At 42.0% G+C, this 23313-nt stretch overlaps 2 protein-coding genes across 10 annotated transcripts; both read right to left on the minus strand.

Annotated features, from left to right (window-relative positions):
• Positions 1-93: 93 nt before the first annotated feature.
• MLH3 (mutL homolog 3) lies at positions 94-21694 on the minus strand. Of its 8 annotated transcripts, none has more exons than XM_087747337.1 (13): positions 21569-21694; positions 17281-20654; positions 13636-13734; positions 12905-12975; positions 11808-11912; positions 9697-9769; positions 8979-9050; positions 7853-7961; positions 4398-4557; positions 3157-3180; positions 2872-2953; positions 1399-1550; positions 94-777 (listed from the first exon to the last, which is right to left on the minus strand). In XM_087747337.1, exons 2-13 carry the CDS (start codon positions 20579-20581, stop codon positions 706-708), a joined length of 4320 nt encoding a protein of 1439 aa, XP_087603463.1. In that variant the 5' UTR covers positions 20582-20654; positions 21569-21694; the 3' UTR covers positions 94-705. The 8 variants fall into 8 exon arrangements, 6 of the variants coding, with proteins under 6 accessions (XP_087603463.1, XP_087603465.1, XP_087603464.1 ...); XM_087747339.1 differs by having other exon boundaries at positions 21621-21685; XM_087747338.1 differs by having other exon boundaries at positions 21557-21673.
• A 277-nt stretch (positions 21695-21971) lies between these two features.
• Positions 21972-23242, minus strand: ACYP1 (acylphosphatase 1). 2 transcript variants are annotated; one of them, XM_087746970.1, is made up of 2 exons: positions 23102-23242; positions 21972-22641 (listed from the first exon to the last, which is right to left on the minus strand). In XM_087746970.1, exons 1-2 carry the CDS (start codon positions 23183-23185, stop codon positions 22426-22428), a joined length of 300 nt encoding a protein of 99 aa, XP_087603096.1. In that variant the 5' UTR covers positions 23186-23242; the 3' UTR covers positions 21972-22425. The 2 variants fall into 2 exon arrangements, with proteins under 2 accessions (XP_087603096.1, XP_087603097.1); XM_087746971.1 differs by having other exon boundaries at positions 23135-23236.
• Positions 23243-23313: the final 71 nt, after the last annotated feature.

Raw genomic sequence — 23313 nt, forward strand, 5'->3', positions numbered from 1 at the left:
ACAAAATAGAACTGGAACCTGTAAAAAAAGTCTGCCTATTGTAAAAAAAATGCTGTGGGCTATTTAGTTATTTCTGTGGGGGTAAGTTTCTCTATCCTGAGAATGTGGGGCTATGCTAGGATTTAGAAATCTCTCACTCAAGAATGCAAACTGCAGGGAGCTGGAGAAAACAGCTGGGTGTGTCATTCATTGCCTAGTTAAATAAAGAGAATGTTTTTTGATCCTAAGTCGGCCTATGTATACTATGAAGCTGGTCGGTGCTCATTCCAACCACTGCCACGAGCCCAAGGAAAGAGTTTAGTGCTAATTTTATTAATAAATACCTCCCCATTTTCAAAGCACTATAAAATACATTAATTAAAAGTCTCCTCTCTATTATGCAGAATTATGCTGTGCTTGCAGAGAAAAAGCACTTTAGTAACTGCAGCTTCTTGCCTCTGATAGTCAAGCACTGACATAAGGCCCAGGCTTACAATGTAATGCCTTAATGTTGAAGACGTTTCTCCAGGCTGCAAGGGTGGGCTCCTCCTGCCATGTTCTCCTGGGTGGTCGCTGCTTCTTGGGTCAGTACTCGGAGCAGAACTTCAGTGACCGCACTGGCTCAGAAACTTGACTCCACACACGATATTGTTGTCTAACAACAGGGGAACCTGGATCATACCAACACTTCTAGTGGTTGCAGCTTACAGTCTTAACTTCTTTTAATTAGGGTCTTTTTTTTCCAAATAGATGCCATGCTCGTGCCATCTTCCGCAGTCTAGCCAAATTAGGTTTAGGCTGGAGGGAGAAAAATTAAGAAGCACTAAATCATAACAAAGTAAATGAGCTTCAAGGTCTCCCTGCTCTTTGCCCTAATACAGTCATTCCCAAGTTTTTTTAATATCTAATTCAAAGTCCCACCTGATTTTCAACAGAATCCAATTTCATAACTTAATATAGCACAGTAACAGCAAAAGGCAAGGAGTAATGATTTTTTTAATTTAAATGTTGCTATTTCTTTGCTTTTTTCCCCCCAATTTATAGCATCTTAAACTTTGGGGAAGTAGGCGTTTGTTTAATTAGTATCTTTGCCACTAGCAGAATATCAGAATTTACATGTTTTCCAAGTTTTACACTTAAAAACTGCAAACACTTTAAATACATGCTTAACTTTAAGGACTAGTGGACCCCATTCAAGTCAGTGTGACCATTCAAATGAAATATGCTAAGATCCTTGCTGAAGTGTTTGCAGGACACAGGTTTAATGCTCTAAAGTTTTGTTTTATTGGTAACAGCTATGTGAAAATTCAAGTAAGATACAGCCAGCGGTGATGGTTTCAAACTGGCCCATTCTAGTTCTAACACACACATAATCCAGAGCGTGGATTATCAGAGGCATATCTGTGTCCCACATAGTACCTGCTTTTCCTGCTGTAGATGGTCTATGTCTGCAAGAGGCATCATGGAAGGTCTTCCATGAGCACACTGGAAGGGCAGCTGGCAAGATGACAAAGCTTCAATCAGCCTGCAGCTCTCCTCCAAAGTCAAACGCTCATTAAACTTAATAGCTCCTGAAAAAAAAGATACAAATTCTTGCACACGCTGCCAAAGAGAACTCAAACCACCCAGCAGACTTCCCTCCACAGCCGTGGTTTTCACAGAAAACAAGGCAGCTCCCAAAGATTAGCTGGGAGGCTGCAAAGGCAGCCCAAAGGCTGCAGTATGGCAGACCTGGGGCTTAGCTCAATTAACCAGCCTGCTGCATAAGGATCACCTTTCCATGGCCTAAACTTTCACCTAACCCAAGTCTGATGGATGGTTAAGATTATTAGGTTTTGGCTTTTCAGATGACATTGCAAGAGGCAAATGGGCTTTTTTTTTCCTTTTTTTTTTTTTTGTGGCTGCATGTTACAGCTAAAGATGCAACCAGTTCACAAATCAAAAAGTATTAAACCAAGCCGACAGCTAATACCAGTTCCATAGGCTTTATCAGTTCTGTGTCCCTGCCACTGACAGGCATCAGTTCCAAGACCAAATGCTAGCCCTGCCACTAAGTCCTTTCTCACAAGTGAGCACTTAATGGCATCCAGAGGAAATCCAAGCAGAACATTAGAGAGTCAATTCAGAGGTGTTTGCAATCTTTAGCCTTCACAGATGCTCAAGACCATCTGCAATCTGCCTTTCAGCCATGGCACTTTTTTAGATATAAAAAAATTACATATTGTTTGCCATTTGTAGAATGCAGTGACGCTCCATGAAAATAGATGCTTTTGGTTCACATTTACTGCTTCAGCGTAATCTTGTTAATAATGTATATAGCACAGGAGCTGCCACAAGAGGCTAGAGCTACTGCAGTCTACACCTGTAAGGTCTGCTCATTTTCAGGTGCTGGAAAGCCATAGTCCCTTAGAAGATGTAAATTCTTACTGCACTCCTTCCAAAAATACTTGAAAGGCCACAGGCACACTTAAACTAGCACTTTTGATACTTATCTGAAATTAAAAATGCTTTTTCTGAAGAGTGTCTCTTTCCTGCTTGCTTTCAAGCAGGTTCCAGCACCTCCCCTTGCCCCTTCACAGAGCCGTTATTGGCATGGTTTAGAGTTCACAAAGATGAGTGCATCTCAGAACTGTATTCTATCTGTCCTTCATGTGAGGGTTGGAAAGTATGTTAGGCCCATAGACGAATAAATCAGAGCAGCATTGCTTGTCCCTCGTAGTGCTGTCCATGAAAAGACCATTACCATTCATCCCTATGAAACACACAGTCTGTAATCCTGGAATTCCTGCAAACACGTTCTGAAACCACTGCCCCAGGGAGGATGTTGTGTAGAGACAGAAAGGTTTAAAAAAAAAAAAAAAAAAGAATGAAAGACAAGTACAGTTCCCCTACCATGACAGGCCTGGGAAGCTAACACCTTCAGAAACGTCAGAGGCAGCGTCCCTCGTGCTCCTCCTCCTGTGGTCTGCACTAGCTAGAAGTAGTAACGGAACATCATCTTACTTTCCATTTGATATGAGAAAAAGGAAGAACTGTAACACAAAGGAAACTAAAAATGAGGAAAAGCTAGTGGATTATCCACCTCTCTTATCTGAGGCTTAACATGCTTACTCCCTTTGGTTCATGCAGTAAGCTTTGCATTATTATAGTCAACTCCAGAAGCAGACAGCAACTCACCTCAACTTGTTCTTGCATAAGCTCCTGGAAAGAAAAAAGGTAATATCATCAGTTGCTATTTCTGCCTTTCATTGCCCATACCCTGCTTTGTCCGCATCTGTGTATAATTTATTGTGTAGCTGGCAGAACCAGGAAAAATTATGCTGTTGCTAGTACACTGACCACAAGAAAGATCTAGGTGCAAGTCCTGACCTTTCACAAGTATCTTATCAGACTTTAGACTAATCACTTAGTTTCTCTCTGCATCAGTTTGCTATCTGTAGAATGGGTATAATGGAACTCTTATACCTCAGAGTGCAATGAATGTGTGTTATCTTTGAATAGCTGCCCTTTCTTCTTTGGATAATAGTCCATGTGGATTTCATTTCTGATGTCTAAAATGCAATGAATTCATAATCAATTATGAATAGGTGCTACCAGTCCTAGTTAAAACAAAAAGGGCTGCAGAACAGATCTGCCAAAACGCTCATGAGATCTTGAGGCATCAGCTAAGAATGGGTGCTCCTGAGGCACAGACCTGATCCCCTCCTCTGCCACTTTTAGTGCTCTGGGCTCCCAAATGATGGCAGGAGAGTGCAGTTTCAGTTCTTCCCGATTATAGCAAGGTTGGAAAAAAAAAATTAATCGGATGAATCATCTTCTCTATTTCTTCTTTTCATATCAAGAGAGATGTATGGCAAGACTGGACTGATTCACAATGGCTCAGCCTAGTGGCTGAATATGGTACTCCAGATTTTTAAGGAGTCCTTGAAGCAGTTATGATTGTGGAGAATTGTTTACAATGGAAACTGCAAGTAATCAGTTCAGCAATTTCTTCCTCAAACTGCAGAACATCTGGAACAGCAGCTTTTAGAAAGCTCCACTGCCCATGTAGAGATTTCATGAAAACAACTTTAAATCCTTACAAATAATATTTCTGTATCAGCAATATTAATCATTTTACTGTTCATTCAAGCATTTACTTTTCATTCAAGCACTCCTGAGAAGTAAACTGTTGAAACATCTGCAGCATATACTATTTTTCTTAGCTTCTCCACTAGTCCAAGTCTGAAACAGTCTCCTATCATTTCTGTTATAATTCAGGGATTTCAGTTGTGGGACTATTTAGCTACTAAAAGGGATGGCACCCACATTTCCAAGGGACTTCATTGTCTCCCTCATAACAGAGATACTCAAATACCCTGGGCTATTAACACAGAACAAGACCCAGTATCACAATTTCACCCATATCCACAGCTGACCTCCACAATGCTTTTAGTGACAGGTTGTCTTTTCCGTCGTAATTCATTGGCTTCTCTTTCTATAAAACACAGTGGCACTTTCCTCACTAGAATCAAGGAGCTGTTGGCCTCAGGAAATGATAATTCAAGACCCAAGTCCTCCAAATTTTTGTAGCAGCATCTGAGGAAAAAAAATACCAGACACAAGACATCAATCACAGTAGCTGTGTCTCCACAGCATACATAACTATTTCTGTAGTGCCCATATATGTTTCTTCCTGCAACAGTTTCCAGTCTCAAAATCCATGCATCATGGGATTCCAAGTAATTTTGCCCTTTCAGCCTACATTCAGCCACATTTTTTCATTCCAATCAACTGTGCATATTTCATGTTCCACAACCACAAGATCTAAGAGTTCCTGTATTATATGGAGAGAAGGTTTATGTCTAGATTTATAAATCTATCTTTTCTAAAGATGTACAAGGTGTCTGGTTCAACACACAAACACTCCAAATATTGAAATTACACAGCACAAAGACTCCTCTAAGTCTAACCTAAAAAAACGTGATTTCGATTGACACATAATAGCAAATACTTACAATGGAAAGAAATATTGTATGAAATTTATGCTGGTTTAATGAACTTTATATCCCATTAAGCAAAGAGAATCCAGGAAAGAACAACCTCTAGTTAATCTGACATATGTCACCCTGTGGATGGAAAAATACCCACAAAAACGGGACTTCACAGTCAGATGAGAACTTGTCTTCAAAATGAAAACAACTGTAACAATATATAGTTTATTAACTCAGGGAATATTCACTTAAAACAAAGGTGGTGAAGGTCAGTTTTAGAAAAGAGATCCTTTGAACAAAAAGGAAGCTAATCTAAACTTACTAAAAATCAGTCATGAGAATAATACAATTATTAGCCTTCATATGGAGATGACTTGTGTAATTCTACCCAAAAAAAGAAGACATGTATAGCCTTCAGCAAGAGCAGAGAAAGACAGAAAAAGCCCATTGTGGTGAAATGACAGAATCCAAGCAGCTATTTAAGTCAATCAAGCTTTTTTTTTTTTAAGAGGGGAAAAAAAAAAAAAGGAAGTTCAAGAGAGTCAACAGAACAATGCATTACTACAATACTCAGTAGACAAATAACAGAATCAAAGCTGCAGGTGAACTAGAGGTCCAGCTGAACTATGAAATAGCAAGCATAGCTGAAGAGAAAGGTCTTTTAGGGAAGTTAATTTATTTCATTACATCAAACTTTACCACAGAATACAGTCATACTGCCAGCAACAATAGCAACAGAATTTAGATTTTTACATAGTACTTTTAATTTGTAACTTTTTAGTAAGGATAGTCTCACAGAGTGATTGTAAAGTGACAAACTGCCAATAAATACTGATGAATTAAAGAGCAACACAATAAAAGCACCAGTAAGCCAGCACCAGTATATGCCAGCACCAGTAAGCTTCTTGAATCAATTATCTTAAGTGATAACTGAAAATCACAACTGGCATCCCACTGTGCTGAATAATTTAACCAGTGTCCTTAAAATAAAACCATGCCTCTCTGATTTACTTTATCTTACTGATATTTGTAGTATGGTTGTGATATAGCTGATGGAGACAAGTAGCTTACAGAATTTATTCAGTCTTTCAAAAAGCCTTTGGATGCTGTCTCTTAAAAGTGGCTAGAAATGCAAATGCAAAAAGTTGTCACGGATAGAGAAGTAACATTTGTCATGATTTAGAGATTATGGAAAAAAGGTATGCTGGCAACAGTTGGTCAGTGTCCAACATGACATGAGTCCTGATCTGTATCTTCGTAATTCTTTATTCATGATGTGGAAAAGAAGGGGCATGGTCAAGCAGGCAAATTTGTAGGAAACAAAATTATTTAGGTTAGCTGAGACTAAAGACGACACTGAACTCAACCAGAACTTAAAACAAGTAGAAAAATGATGAATGAAATCAGTAGGATGAATGAAAAAGTTATAATGAAAAATGGACAGACAAACTGAATTCACTGCTCCTAAAAACAAATAAATGCAAATTATCAGGAATAATTTGATCTATTTGTACATTTTGTTGGCTTCTACATAAATAGCAAAAATAAAAAAAACCCACAACTCTGTGTTTCATTGTCATGACCATTCAATAAACAAGCAGTTCATGCAAGCAGCAGTATCCAAAAAAGCAGACAAAATACCAGATGTGGATATAATAGACAGAAAATATGGGCACAACTGCAAAGCTACTGTACAAATCAATGGGATACCCTCACTTGGTATACGGTATTCAATTTTGGCCATGCACTCTCAAAAGTAGATATAAAATGGAAGAGATTCAAAGATGGGTGCAAAAATAATTCAAAGTTGAACAAGAGGCATTACAAATATTGTCATTTTAGCAAGAACACCATTAAGAGGTGGGAAAACAAAGGCATCCAAATATTACTGAACTATGAACAGCAATGGTTATGTTCTCACATTTTTCCCTAAGGCAGGTGGAACATTACAGTGCTTTACACTTTCCTTTGGAATTTCTGGTATTGGCCATTGTCACACAAAAGAGTTACCAAACGGATACAGCAGTGATACTGTTATGATTGGAATACACCCAAAAAGGGCTTTGCACCAAACAAGTGTATCCCTATAACAGGCAACAAACTTAAGAAGGAGTGATTTAAAAGCTGTTGAGTTTGCCACCGGCATCACAAAAACCAGCAGTTTGAGAATAATGAGGTAGTCCTGTAAATGTTAAGATAGAACTTCATCTGAAAATAAAGAACAATGCAGGGGAAAAAAAACACAAATGCATGTGGCAGGTGACAGACAGGGATTTTGGGGAAAAAAGTTTGATTAGTGTCCAGTAGGTCTGCAATCATCCAACAACAAATCTGTATCTAAACTCTTGCAGTAAAAAAGTTAAATATCCTAATAGTAGCTAGACCACCATTCTGAAACATTTGGGAAACAGTGTTCATTAGTTACTCTTGGCAGGCACCTAGGATTAAGGAATGCATTTTTGAAGGATTCACAATACAAACTTTCCATACCCTATCCTGCTCTTCTCAAACAGTACCTGTTAAAGTAGTGACTAGATTGACACTATGGGCACTGTGCTCTGGTGTGCACTCCCAAGTCCGGAGCCCCAGACAGTAGGATCTGTTGGAGACTGCTTTGGCACACTTCTGGCCCACACAGGAAGGCTTACTTTCTCAGGGAAACCAGAGCAAATTGTAGAGGCACAGAGATGGCACACCACGGAGTTTTGTCTTAAGATGTTGTAACGATGTGCCTGAGAAGCACACCTATTTTCCTCAGCACAGATATAGCCGATCGGCCTAGGTTCAGGAAAGAATCAACAGCTTCTTTCCTGAGCTTCATGGTAACCTAGCAATATATAGAGATCTTCATGCTAAACAGAGCCGTTCCCAAAAGTTGAGAGCTATTGGCCATTACTAACCGTAGAAATCTTCTTTGTTCTTCTGTAACTTCAATCTCCAAAGGGGGAGAGATGGAGGAGGACAGTAATTTCTTCTTGCCACATGCTGCAGCTTCCTTCTCATAGGAATCTGTGAATGAATCATTTAGAAGTATCCTCTCTTAGAATATTTACGCAGGCATTACCCTTAATGACCCTATGGTTTGGCATGTAATCCTCTGTTTGGATTAAAAAGTGACCACAGAATGCCTTCTACTGAAACTTGTGGAGGACTAGGAATGTCACAAACCAGACATCTAGTCTCTGGGGAAGGGTTGGTTAATGCCACTTTGGTTTTTTCCCACCAGTTCCAAAAAAGAGTCACCCTAAATAGCAAAAAAACCTACTGATATATTTAGTCCAACTCACAGAGAGCAATTTTTCCACAGAAAAGTCTGATATAAATGGCATTAAAATACTATTCATTAAGCATTTCTCCCTCCAGTCTTTAACTTTTTTCAGTACCTGACCAAAAGGAGCAGAGTTCCTGGAACCCTCTCTTCAGGAACTGCACAGTGTTTATTGATGAAAGAGAAGGTCAATGATTTTTAAGTACTTGATGGACAGCTATTGTGCTTTTTAACACTGAAACCAATGGCTAATGAGCTTACAGAGAAGACCATTATCCCTTTGCAAACAGTTTCAGACTGTGGAAATTTTAGGCTTTATACACAGTATTCAGCTAAAAAGGAACCAAATGAACTATGCTCTTTACTCTGCATCCCATGTCTTATTCTTCACAGCGTAACCACATAACCTTATTGATGTTGTTCTATTTCCTTTTCATTGTTTTTCCTATCAGTCTTCCTGCTCTTTCATTATGTCAGGACTATTTTAGTTCGATACTCTGTGGGTAGGGAGTGTATCTTCTATTTTTGGAAACGCTGTAACAATTTTCAGCTACCAATACTATGACTGCTACAGGTATTGAATGTCTGCACTCTCCTAGGGATCAGGATAAAGATGACAAAGCAATATCCTATTCGTTCCATGCATCCCAGATTTATCCTTATGATAAGTTAGGCAGCAGGCTTTCCCTTTCAGACAGCTTGTTTGTACTTTTCTGTGCACTGATGATCCTGCTTCCTAAGACTATCTGAATCCTCACCTGCAATAAGCTGCTCCAAGCGGATCCGTTCATGAGCTGCATGTTGGTCCACCAAAATCAAGAGGTTTCCATCTAAAAATGTACCACAAGAGATGAGAAATAGGCAACTTTGTACCAGACAACTGCACCGGTTCAGAAGAATGACCGCTCTCTAGAGGCCACATTTAGAAGATAACTATCAGCCACTTTTACAGAAATAAAATGAGGAGGCGGCTGTGTTGGCAGAACAAAAAGTCACTACAGAACAGAAACTTAGTGATCCAAAGTGGCATTTAAATTAAGGTAATTAGACTGAGTCAGAAACTCTTGTCTATTGACATCTTCATCTAACTTCAGAATGAGAGCTGAGGTCACCCACAAACTGTTCTGTTTAATACGGTCTTTAAAAATGTTACGAAAACTACTGGTTTTGAATGCCTGTTTTGTACAGCTTCAGCAAGCTTCAACAATGAATATGTCCAGACACTGTGAGCAGAGAGATGTTAGCAATTTGAGAGCAATCTATTTTTGTAACACTAATCTGAAGGCAGTAGGAACATTCAACAACGTCCAAAGTAAAGATAAAGAGGATCCAGGAAATTTCAAGTGAAGACTAACATTTTCCTCTACTCACAATACCATCCCAAGGCAAGAATAGAATACAAACAGGACAGCGTTCCCCCTGCAGTCTAACTGCACTTGACAGCCACCTCAACTTCATGTTAATAACCACTCTTACCTGCCTTTTTATCCACTTCATTCCTAGTGTTGATTAAACAAGCGATAAATTTATTGTCCACTTGCTGAAGAACCTGTAAGATACTCAGAAAAATCATTACCCAGTGGTAAAATTATTTTTACAATGAAGGTAAACAAAAGAAGACGGCAATCAAAATGGATCAAGTGCAACAAATAGCTAGTAGGATGATTAGGGGAGTGGAAACTACATCTTTCCTTTTGGCCTAGCAAAACTGAGACTGAGAGGGTATATAATTATTCTTCATAAATACAGTGGGGGGCTAAATATGGGAAAGGCAGCAATTATTTAAGCTAAAAGACAATACTGACAGAAGGTCAAATGACCATAAATCGGTCATGGAACAGCTTAGTCTGGAACTAAGAGAAAGCTTCAAAATATCCAAGAACATAATTCTGGATCAACTCTTTCAAAGAGAGTCATAAGGGCAAGAGCTCTAATTGTTCTAAGGGGGAGCTGGAAATTTACAGAATGGATTAAATGCTCGTGTAGCCGCCTCCTTCAGTTGGGAATTAAAGCTGTGCACAGCGACTCTGAGTATTTGATTTGCTGATATCACCAAGAGAATGTAAACAACCTTTTTTAACCTGCCCTGTGTTTAACAACTTGTGCTGATCATTTGTAGGCGCCAGGAAGCATTTTTTTCCCTCCTTTTCTGATGTAGAATTTGCCTCTGATTCCACCTTCCCCTCAAGCATCAGGAATCAACCAGAGCTACAGGGAATACTGAGCAGGGATGCACAATGCTTTCAGTATCTCATTGTTAGATTTAAATTAACAGATGTGGCGGTAGGGAGGAATTTCTCCCCAAGTCACATAGATAGAGCTCACTCTGAATTCTCTGTCTCACAACATGCGCACTGTTCACCTCCTAGGTAAAAATGAATAGATGATCCTATTTCTTTGCAGGGATGCAAAACATTAATTATTTTTTTTATTCTTTTCCTGTGGCATGATGCCACATTTTGTGCTTTTGGTCTTTTCTACAGAGATTCTCCAAATTGCTATAGGGTGCTGCAGGCAGTATTTAGCTTCTTCAGAGATGGGAAGTGGTAATTTCTTCTAGCTTTACCTTCTTAAAAACATACAAAGGAAAACATTACGCAGGTGAAGTTGATCACAGAACCACTCAGTAAGTTTTAAACAACAGTTCTTATTATGAGGAGTGAACAGAAAAATGGTACCTTCCATCTTCCAGCCTTCCTCCTCTCTTTTTGAAACATAATCTGTTTACTGTAACAACTGTATTTACTCCTGTTATTCTTGCACACACAACATAAGTAAGGGAATAATTTGGATCCTTGTCCACCCTGGAGATCAACATTACCATGCCCCACGCAGTCAGAACCTGCAGTCTCAAAGTCCACAGTGTGACTGCATGAGAATAATGCTAACCGGGCCTGTAAGCCTTTTTTCATTGGGATGTGAGAGGGAGAGAATCCACTTTGACATTTCTATCCAGGCAAACCATCAAAGAATGTAAGTTGAAGCCATACATTTACATTAGCTTTTAAGCTAACATTTAAAAAATTTAATGAAGAAGCACTAAAACAGTTAAACTTGATGCTATGATGCCATTTTTAAGAATCACTTTTCAGAGCAGACATAAATCTTGAAGTGAAATTTCAAGTCTTTCCATGAAATCTGGGATTTGCTTTTGAAACCACTCTGCTGAAGAATTAAATTTCTGAGGTCAATAAAAATGGAAGATACAGGGCACAGATTTCAGAGGAATATGAACTAAGCAAATGCCTACAATAAATATAAAAAACTGCCCATTGAAGTATCATTTAGTTCACAGTGTTTCTGAGCAGCAGTAACAGGGCTGCCTCTTGATTTGATTTAACCAATGCAGTCAAGGACTTCAGGGTCACTTGCAGATAGCTAATTAACCATGAGATGATACTAAGATCTGGCATGACATACGTGTCTGCCGGTATCACACAGCAACCAAGAATTCTGTTTGTGCTTGTGAAAATTAGGGATATGAACCATTTCCCTGGATACCTCTTTCCCACCAGGCAGAAATATCAGCAAATCCCATTGGCTGAGTGGGAATTTGGGGTAGACACAAGTAATAGATCATATTGTACCTGCATTGAATGAACCATGTCTTTGGTGAAACGGTAAGGATACAAGATATTGTGAATTTTCACAGCCAGACTGTCAGCCTGACTGCTGGTCACATCAACAGCAATCTGTAAAAACAGAATTACAGATCAAGCACGCTATAAAGGATATGGCAAAAAAACCCAAACACACACAAAATAACCCCAAGAAACCAGCTTTAAGAAAAACTGGAAATAACTCTGTATTTTGACAAACCAAGCTTTCCACACAAGAACAGCACTAGCTAAAGATACCATCCGGCACTCCCTTTGCTTCCATCCTCATATACTTTCCCGTCTGGATATTACCTGCTAACTTCAATGCATTTAGCTCATTCCAAGTACCTATCAGAAAACCTGAAGTTAATTATCAGCCTACACGAGCTCTCAATGGATTGCATTACAAAAGATGTATTACCCTGAAATGAGTCAGAGTATGCTCACAGCAACAACTGAACAGAACTGTTCCTTTTCAGAAGCTCACCAGCAGGTGGTTTGCTGCTCCATCTCTATTGTTTGCAGGTGGAAATGGTTACATACATATGTTTACACACACACAACATGATGATTAAAGATAATGCTACCTCATGACAACAAAGGAAGTTTTTCTAAAAGCTCCAACATTGTTTCTTTCTCACATGCTATAATCCTGCCAGGCTATAAAAACAAGTATAGTAAAATACACTTTTAAGACCCGTTGCATCCCAGAGAAGAAAGCTGGGTTATTTTATCTCTGTCCACAAAGAGGACAGACACTGTATTACAATTTTGCCATCCTTTAACTTTTAAGATGACTATCTCTGTAGAGGGACAGACAGCTTACAATAATGTCTTGCTTTTGAAATGATGTAAGGGAAAAGATTAGCCTGATACCTTCTTCTCTGACTTTGAATAAATCCACAGCAATGACTTACATATAAACAGTCTATAAAAACACATAACTGCCAGGTCTATAGTCTAATATATCACTGAATAACTTATATGCAACCATTACAATATTCATAATTTTGGTCCCCCTGTCAGAAAATAACAGAAGGCTAAACTGACTCCTATTTTAGCATGAGATGCAAGATAATACTTACCTCTGGGCAGGGAACAAAAACAGGATTATCCCACTCTGAAAGCAACGACTGGAGAGACTCCCCTTCAGCATCTAAGAAAGAACACATAGATAATACAGGGACTACCACCACCCGTCAAGAGAAGGTGCATTAGGTACCTCTACCTCGCACAAGTATTATTTTATTTTTTTGTATCATAAAAAGGGGAGAATGTAGAAATAAATAACAGAACATGAGACTGGGCTTCTCTATTGTCTGCTTTAACTAGGAAGGACACTGTGCAGCTTTCTGACTCCTAAACACGCTGCAGCACAATTCAACAGGTCCTGGAAATGGGGCGGGGGGCAGCAGGGAGGCAAAGAAAGACCTGTTTAGCTACCCACTCCCTCTGGACAAAGCCACATACCAAAAAGATGATTTCATTCTTTCCACTGCAAAAAAAAAGTGAGGATTGAAGCTATTTTTCACATTCCAAGATTGGAACGAGTACAAAGAAGGGAGTAGGTAATTATTCTTTAAACTACTGACATAATTCAACAAAGAACCGGGTATTTCATCCTGTAAATAAGTATCCCCTAACCTGCCTTCAACCCTAAAAGATTTTTTTTTCCAGTTCTAGATTTGAGATGACTCACACGGTCCCATTGTTAACAGACCTTGAGTAATTCTGGGTTCCTGTTGGTACATCTGGGAGAATTCTTTGATTTTTTTTTTTTACCACAGAACACTGTGTCCTGGAAAGCTGGCCCTACCTCTCAGATCCTGGCTTGCTAGAGTCTTCTCTTTTCGAGGTCTAGGAAGGAAGGGTAGCACAGTCTCACTTCTAAAGGGATGGCACCTGAACTGAATCCCTAAACACAATATAAATTTACTGCTGCAGATTCAACAGCATGTAAAATTACAAAAAGCTATACAATTATTATATTCTCATAAATAAGTGTGTGCTTAGCCATGTACAAATTAGAGCATCCCACAGATTTTGCAACCTAACATTGAGAAATAACAGCACATATGTAAAAAGCTGAGAATTATCAGACACTCTCGCATCAGGAAATGTATTATTTTAAAATATTACCGTGGCTTCTGCAAGACTGTCCTTCTTAAAAACTGGCTGCTGCTTTAATCACGTAAGAATTATTTCCGGAATTAGCGCAATCAGAAGTGTTATCCCCAAAGGAAAGAGGAGGCATATAGTGAAGTCTGTCAGATATCAAAAACACTTTTGACTCCGTCTGTTAAGGTGTGGCAAAACTGTCAGTCTATCACCACTCCTATCAATACTTAACACACTTATCAAGAACTTGTAAAACTGAAAACCACAAGTCAGTGAGACCACATGAGATATCAGAGTAAGCCTAACAACATGTTCCTACCCACCCAGAAATGATTTAAGGATATTACAAACCAGCACTGTTATCAAGATTATGAAGAAAAGTGGCTCAGATTTCCAGCACAGTGGTAAACATTTCACCCTTCCTTTGGTACAATTCAGACTTCTATTCTTTGTGAAATAATAATGAATTAATAAAGTTCCTTTCTACTAAGAAATTAAGGGTGTGCATTCAGGAAAAGTGGCAGAGTGATAATGCCAAAGAAAACCAGCTGCGTGCTGATAAGCTCCATATGAAAAGGCTCTACGAGATCCTAGGCCAGCCTGTAGACTCCTGACTGTTGGCTCCATTCCAGCAAGGACCAATGATGGTCCTGCCCTGGGGACCAAGAATCCTTTCAAGAATCCAAACTGGCAGCCCAGCCTGGGAGAGTAACTCAGCATCTCACTGTCACAAAACCCAGAACAGAGGACAAGATGGCCTGATGTGGTTACTGGTAGGCTGTGGCAAGTTGAAGAATGCTACCCAATTCGGACCTTGACAGAACTTTTATAGCTGTTATCATTGAAAGACATTATCTCTCAAGTTCACAGAAGCATCTATCATCTATGTGAACAGAAGTCCAGTATTTTATACACAGAATCATAAACAAAGATCCATTTTCCTGCTTCTTGCTGCAGGGAAAATCCTTGTTCAGGACATACCTTTTTCATAAAGCTAGGATTTTCTTGCCCAGAGGCCAGTGAAGATTCAGAGCTGGCAGAGATATTATTAATATGATTTTTCTGACAAGTAACATCAGAAAAGGTGCCGAGGGTAATAATATATCTACTTTATACATGCAAACCACATACAGTTACAATACTTGAGTATTCGTTTCCACTTGCCTCAATTAGATCATTAAAATACACTGGTATAATGACATATTATCAGTCAATAAAAGTAACAAAAAATGCAAACACAGCTGGCATAACAATGAAGACCAAGTTGAACTGGGATGTTAACCTACTACAAATGCATAGCATTAGATTATTCAAAAAGGCATTTGATGGTGGAATGACGCCTGATAATTTTTCCTGCACCAATCAGTTTAATCACTACAAAGATGCCTGAGTCCAACCTACAAAATCTAGCATTTCTGTTGTGCACATGGCATATGACTGGAAAAAACAGCAGATGGCCACTGCTGTCATGGAAAAGAGGATATGGATTATTCTTACTTCCTTGCACCTGCCACCAACCAGTGTAATTTCCCCAAACTTGCATATTAGATGCTGTTCTTAATAAATCATGGGGTTATGAAATTCTAAGTCAACACCATGGGGTTACTGACACTACTCTAAAAAGCAAAATGAAAGCATACACAGCACGTGAAGGAATTATTCCACTCCTGGGTCTTAACAGCAGTCCAAAACAGTGCTCAACATCAAGAGACATGAATGCTGTGTTAGAACACAGTTATGTTTATTCCTATGACTCAAAAGAACGAATACCGTTTGCTTGAAAAACATGTGAAAGAAAATGTTTGTTCAACTTTGAAAATCTAAGAGCTATAGGGCCTAGCCAGAGTCCAAACACCTTGCGAAGGTTTGGGACATCCGACCTGCAACCTAAGAAAAGCAAAAAAGCTGCAGTAGACATCTCACCAAAGAACAACACCATTGACAGAGTTAGGAAAGAGTGGCACCATTGATACGATGGAGAGTAACACCAGTGATAAGGCTAAGAAAGAACAATGCCATTGGAGGTAAAAAAGGTGCAACACAATATACTTCTTCAAAGACTACAGACTATACATAATCTGAAAGTGTAAGGGTATGTGAGGTATTCTCTTCATAAAAATGAATGCGCTATCCAAACATTTTGGATAGAGGGTCAAGCTCCGCATCTCAGTGCTTTGGCTGGCTACTAAAGAGCACTGTGGGCAACTGAAATTGGTAAACTACAGAAAATAAAAAGTGTTAGTCAAGGAGAGTACCATTTGTGCTTGCAAGTAATTTTACCTAATAAAAACAGAAATGTTCTCCTTGTAACAAATTTACTTCAGTGGAACACAATAGATCTTAAGAATTATTGGCATCAATTATTATACTTACAAGGGAGTAGCTTAACAACTGAAACACCTACTGCACCGGTGTTTCTATGACTAGTGACAAAGAAGGAAGTAACAAACAAAAATGGAACAAACCAGAGGCTATCGTGATTGATTAGACAAATATTTCACATGAGAACTATCTAGAAAGAAGTACAAAGTTCTTTTTCAAAACAAATTATACAGTAGAAAATATGGTCTACATGACGAATGGCTGCATCTTCGCTCATAAATTCTGCCTATAGACAGACTGAGGAACAACTTAGAACAAAGATATATCCATGGAAGGGAAAATTATCAAAGACACTATTCTGCCGAGCCAGATCAGGAGGACACAGAAAGCCAAACCCGACAGACAGATCAATGAACACTCATGAACACCACACCGCTGAAAAAACAATACAAGGTAGTGTCCTGTCACCCCTGGAAAAGCTCCATCATCAAACCACCAACACTGCTGTACAACACCTCCTACAAAGCTAAGTATGAAGGAACAGCCTTCCAAAATCTGTGGAAAGGAAACAACACATTCTCAATTAAAAAGTTAGATTTTTGTTCATTTTTCAAGGGTCGTTTTAAATTTTGTATGCAGTTAGGGCAAAATTTTAAAAACCACAACATTTTTCTAGTATATTTTAAAGTGTGTCCCTCGCTTTATATACGACAACAATTATATATAACTGTGATCACAGTAAACGTCATGATGCGCAGGTAGCTGCCTGTTAATTGACAAGGTGTTGACATTTCTTTCTATAGTCTTATTAAAAACTATCTTTTAATATCTTGTACGTTAATGTGTTACTGTCCCCATAGTCTCCAACACTTTCCTGTTCTTCATACAGCTATTACAAGTAAGGCAGTGGATATTTCGGTATAAACTGCCAGGTGCCGTCAGCAAGATATTTTGTGCGCCTAGCAGAACACAATCCGTTTTCCTCATCCCATTTGTACAACCACCACCCCGTCCCTCTTACCATTCTCTGAGACAACATTCACAGCCATTGTTGTTATATCTTGAATGCAGGCAGCTTGAAATCCTTCAGCAGGAGGAGTGCTGTAGGTGCTCAGTCCAGTCGCTTTATTGATGTATATGGTCTTACCCGACGAAACATCAAAATCTTGCAGCCAGTCAGAACGGCACAAATCATTCCTGGGATCGCCTGTGCTTGCGTTGTCTGCAGAGAATTCCAAGTTGTTTGGGAAGGTCATATGGGGAACCTCAGTATCTTTCAAATTTTGTTCTGAGGCTTCACCTAATGTACTTTTATCTTTACAGATGACGTTAGTACAATCCTTTCCAGCAGGTAATGATAAAACACTGCTTGAAGAGACTGTGTAGTCCCCTTCTATGCTGCTGAGTGGTGACGGGCTGACAGAACTTTTCATGGACTCTGCTCTCGTACCGTCCGATTGCAAGCACGCATCCCCCTTAGAAATGCTGTAATTACATTCCCTCATTTTTTCCGCTGAGGATTTATATGTTTGACAAGCATTGTACAAAAAGACATCATTTGAAGGTTCAAGATCAAAACAGTAGTCCTCTTTTCTACTTGAATCTGCTTGGAATTGTTCACTAAGTTGTTCCACTTCTTTGTGGTCACTTTTCATTCTGGACAGTTTGGATGACAATGATCCTGGAGATCTTTTACAACTTGTATTTTTCTTACTAACCTGAGAGTAATCAGACAATGTCACAGGACTCTGACAAAGGGCTCGTTTGTCCTGTGAAGTTTCTCCACTGCAGAATGAAGTCTCTTCCAAAGAACCAAAAACTTGGGTACTATTATTAGCATCCGTATCTTCCAAAGCTGGAGTTTCACAAGTGCTCACACTACCATGGTCGTCATTCTCATTCTTTGAAAAGTCACAATTAGCTTGTGAATTAAAAACTGGGAGACCAAATTCACTCTGCTCTGACAACGGTGTTGGTAGCGTACACTTGATTCTCCCATAGTATCTCCTGAACTTTTCTAACGAACCCAGCTGTGTGGACAAGCTCAGCTTCTTGGAGGGCTGAGATCTTGGCACAGCTATTTGTCTTCTAGTGCTTTTTATAATTTTATTGTGAGGAATACCTGAAGAAGTTGCCAGCGGCAATTCTGTAACATTTGATGTCTCATAATGTCTTTTACTGGTGGCAACAGGTATAGCTATCCCCTCACTCACCTGATGTGACAAAGTTTTGTTCTCTAACCACTCGCTACCATCAGCCACGCATACTTCTCTGGTGTAGGGAGGTGTATATTCTTTATTTGTATTACTGGAAATGTCCTTAGCATTTAAAGACTGCATCAGAAAATTCACTTTGTGGCCAAAAATACCCTTGGCACTGACAGGGCCGGGTCTACACTCCATATTTAATGCAAGATTTGTTTCTGTTTGTTCACATTCATGTGGGGGCTCATTTTGCACAACACGTGTTAGGAGGCCTGTAGAGCACAATTTTAATGGTATTGAACTAACAGCCCCTCTTCCAGCATCGTCTATCACTTCAGCTGTTTTCCTGTCTCCTCTTCTTGCATTACAGAGTCTCATCAATGAACTTCCAGAGACAGTTTCTGGTCCCACTGCTGTTTCAGCAGGGTCTTCTCTCTCAGGCGGTGACCGAGTAACATCATTATTTAAGATATGGACTGCATTACTTTTCTGCACTACTTTGCCTTGCTGGCTTCCCACATCTTTTATGTAATTCTCTGCACGATGCTGCAGATCACCACAACTGTCTGTTTTTCTTGTTTCTGATCTGGCCCCTCCACTAAAAGAGGAACGAAGATTTCCTGAAGGTTTCAGCTGAGTATCAGATGCTTTTTGGGAACAGTTGGTGTCTTTGGGCTCCTGCTCTGAGATATTTGATATAATGAAATCAGAAGCTGTGTCATCTTTGCTGGGCAGTGGAATCTCCACTTTGTTGCTTCTACATGGATCAGATGGTTCAGCAATCTTCTGATTTGGGGCGATTTCAGTTTCCTGTAGATTTTTATTTGACTCTATAAGATTTGAAGACTTTTTTCCAGTCACGGATTTCCTTTTGACATCTTTTGATTGCAGGTTACACATTTCATAGGAATCTACAATTTTATCACATGCTTTCTTAAAACTGTCTTGGATGCTCTTCTCGTCAGAGAGCGAGGGCTTCAGAACTGGAGCATTGTACAAACAAAAGTCATTATCTTCATTAAATTCTCTGATGTCCTCACTACACGGTTCAATAAATAAATGCTCTCGTTTCAAAAGTATTTTCACTCCTTCCTCTACGCAAGTTAGAAGAACATCCCAGTTCTGGAACTCAATTAGAGTTTTTGCAGGTTCCAGACACACATCATATTCACTGTACGCACAGGTCACGTTGAGAATAAAGATCCCGTACAACTCTGGACCGCAACGATGGCGACCAGGACTTGAACTAGCCTGTCTGCTCGCAGGGCCGCTTTTTGCCTTGCAAATGACACTTTCTTTTCTTAATAAAAAATCAATTAGTTTGTGTAGCCTTGTCTTTAAAACCAGCCTTCTATTCACATACAAGAACTGCATATTCTTGTTGTAATGTCCTTCAATACTGATATAACCACTTAGCTCAAAGCCCCTAGACTTATGATTTATTTCTCGTAACTTCTGCGATCTGCCCAGTCCATAAATTTGACAAAACCGAGAGTACACATCTCTTGTCTTAGGGAGCTGAAGCACCATAGAACAAGAAGCATCATTCCTTAAAGAAAGTGAAACAGAGGGATGCATCAGCGAAATAGCCTCTACTTTCTGTCTCACCCTCTCAAATTCCCACACAGGATCCATGCACTTTCTCCTCACCGGTAACTGATGGAACAGATTACACACGGTCACCGTAGTTCCGCCACTCGGTCTGCTCAATTCAGCTTCGCAGACTTCCAGTGCTTGCCCATTGTGAAAGAGTTTCACAAATGTTTTTGCTGTCTTGCTGGTCTTAGATGAAACTTCCACTATGCTGGCCATGTTGGCTATGCTTGCCACAGCCTCCCCTCTAAAGCCGTAGAACGTTGGGTTCTCCAAGTCTCCCACTGAGCTGCACTTGCTGGTGAAGTAACGCTTTCCCATTGCATTTAAATCCTCTCTCCCCATCCCGGAGCCGTTGTCCACCACCTGGATCTTAAAAGCTTCCAAATCCACCCTGACAGCTACACATGTTGCTCTGGCATCGATGCTATTGAGGACAAGCTCCTCAACACACTGCCCCAGTGAGCCAATAGTCACTCCAGAACGCAACCTGGCTCGCACATCTTCCACCAAACATTTGATCATGTCAAAATCAGATAGATGAGAAAATCAAGAAATTGCAGGGAGCTCACTCCTCCATGTTCCTTAAAACAACTCCCTGGGTGGAGGGGAAAGAAAAATAAAAAAGAAAATAAATACAAATTAAAGGCCTGAAAAAACTTTCATTTATTGCATTCATTCTCATAAATATAGTTTTGCTAGTTTTCCTGGTATTCGGAGGCTTTTTTTGTGATTACTTTCCTGCTCAGGCTTTGACTACACATTGTTGGTACCTTCAGGCTAAATGGCCAGAATCTGAGTCTACGCTCCTTCCTAACAACATACATGATTCTCAAACTTAACATACCTAAACCAAACTCCAACCATGATAAGGCTAAACTCAAATGACCTGCAAGCAAAAGGCTTCTGCTTCCATTTCTATCAAAAATATATAGAAGGCATCACCAAGAAGCAGGCACAGAGCTGCTTTCCTTTCGTTTTTAGCTCAGTCTCCTCACAGAAATTCACAATGCCTCGTTCTGGCTAAAGCGCATCTGCTGCAATTTGTCCAAGAAAGGAATAAAGCGGACTTGGGAATGGGTGTGGGATATTGAGTAAACCGTTTATGTGAAAGAGACCCCGCTATTTTCCAGTCCTGTCCTTGATGACTACTGGTCTCTCACTGGTATTCGAGGGGACACCTCTGCACCCCTCAGGCAGAGCTCCCCGTGCAGCTTTGCAAGCGCTAATCGCCCCCTCTGGGGATCCGGCGCCCCGCTGTGTGACCGGTACCCAGGGGCTCCCTGGCCCCGGGGCAGAGGAGGGGAGGGCAGCCCAGACCCGCGCCCCGCCCCGCAGGAGCAGCGGGCCCCTCGCCGCCCGGGCCTCCCGGCCCGAGCAGCCTCCGCAGGCAGGCGCCCGGCGGGACGGGGCGCTGAGGGGAGAGGCGGCCCCGCTCCAGCGGCAGCGCGGGGCGGCGTGTCCCCGTCGCACCACCCCCACCCCCCCACCCCGCCTCACCCCCTCCGGTACCCGCTGGCCTGGCGGCGGGGCGGCCCCACAACGGCCGCGGCGCGAGACCAACCGTCGCGGGCTGCCGGGCCGGCACGCGGCTCCTGCAGCAGGGCAACGGCGAGCGGCGGCCCCGGCAGGGAGCGCAGGGCGCCTGCGCAGAAGGCGGCGGGGGACTATGGCGCCCGCGGGCGGTGCATGCTGGGAGTCGTAGTTCCCGCCCCGGGGGTGGGCCGCAGCCGGGCCCGCGGCGGCCAGCGGGGACCGGGGCAGGGAGCGGCGGGGGGACGCACGCCTTCCCCGCGGCCTTTCCCTCCCAGCGGCGGCTCCTAACGCCGCACCGTCCCGCAGGGACAGCTATCGGCAACAGGGCCACGCTCGAAGGGCCCAATCGACCCCCATACGACACATCCATTCCACACAAGAAGCTCCAAGCAATTTTATTCTAAAGAAAAAATAAAGTTCTGGAACAAAATAAATTGTTTCTGAGGCATTTACAGCGCAGAAATAACGTTTTTAGCAATATTTAGTATTGGCATAGATTCTGTGATTCCCTTGACGCGAGCGCAACACTAGGCAAATGACAAATTTTACTCCTGGACAGCGACTCAAACCCCGTTCTGCGCATCGGTTCAGAAATAAAGAGGCTGTGTCCCTAAAGAGCCCCTTCAATAAAGACAGCGCAGCTCTTCCTCTACCTGCCATGATTTTGTGAGAGGCTGAGAGTTAGACTAACAGCACAACAAACCAATAAATTAGAAATGTAATAAAATAAAGTTCTCTAGAGCTGAACGTTGGCTGACTGAACAAACAGGGAAGAGGGGAAATGTTCTGGGAGGGCAGCTCACGCGCCAACTCTTGCTTCTCCCTGGACAAAGTTATTTCAAAATCTGGAAGTCCTTGTGCTCCAGCGCCGCGATCTTCTTCTCATTGCTGAACTCGGCTCGGCTGATGCGGGACTGGGGACTTCCCACCTTCCTGAGCCATTCCTGCAGCTCCCGTACCCTGGCCGTCGGACCCTGAATTTGGCCTTGCACGGTGCCGTGGCTAGTATTTTGGACCCAACCAACGAGTCCTAGCCTCTTCGCCTCCCCCTGAGAAGACAACGCAGGGCAAAATGAGATTAATCCGAACTGTAGGAGAGCTACAGAATGACGTCCGCACAAAGGAGTCAGTTTTATAGGCAAGACACGGACCTCCACGGCAGTGGCTATGGCTCCGGCAGCAGGAAAGCAGCAGGGGGTTCACCCGGCTGCTCGTTACATTCTTCCGCACGAAAAACCGGGGCTGAAACGCACGTCCCAGCGGCGCCCACGTAACGCAGCGCGGGCCGCCAGCACCGCCCGCAGGCGACAGCCCCCGTCCCGACGCGGCCAGAACCCGGGCCGTGGCCGTGGCTCAGCCCCACCGAGGCGCCCACCGGAGGCGCCACCGCCCCGGCGGCGCTGACAGGGCACGGCGCTCCCCGGCAGGCAGGCAGGCCGGCCGGCAGGCCGCCCCCCGGGAAGGGCCGCGCCGCGGGACCCCGCCCCGCCCCGCCGCCGGGCCCCGCACCTGGGTGTACTTGCGGAAGAAAACGCCCTGCACCTTGCCGGACACCTCGTAGTCCACGGAGAGCAGGCCCTCGCCCTCCGCCATGGCGCCGCCGCCCGCCGCCGCCTCCTGCCGCCGCCGCGCACCCCGCTGCGCCTGCGCGGCGCCGCCGGCGCTGGGGGCGTGGCCTCGCCCGCCCCTGGGACCAATGAAGAGCCGGAACCCGCGCGCGG

Source organism: Nipponia nippon, unplaced genomic scaffold, assembly GCF_047370975.1.
Source record: "Nipponia nippon isolate SJK-2023a ecotype South Korea unplaced genomic scaffold, ASM4737097v1 scaffold_11, whole genome shotgun sequence".
Classification (NCBI taxonomy): domain Eukaryota; kingdom Metazoa; phylum Chordata; class Aves; order Pelecaniformes; family Threskiornithidae; genus Nipponia; species Nipponia nippon.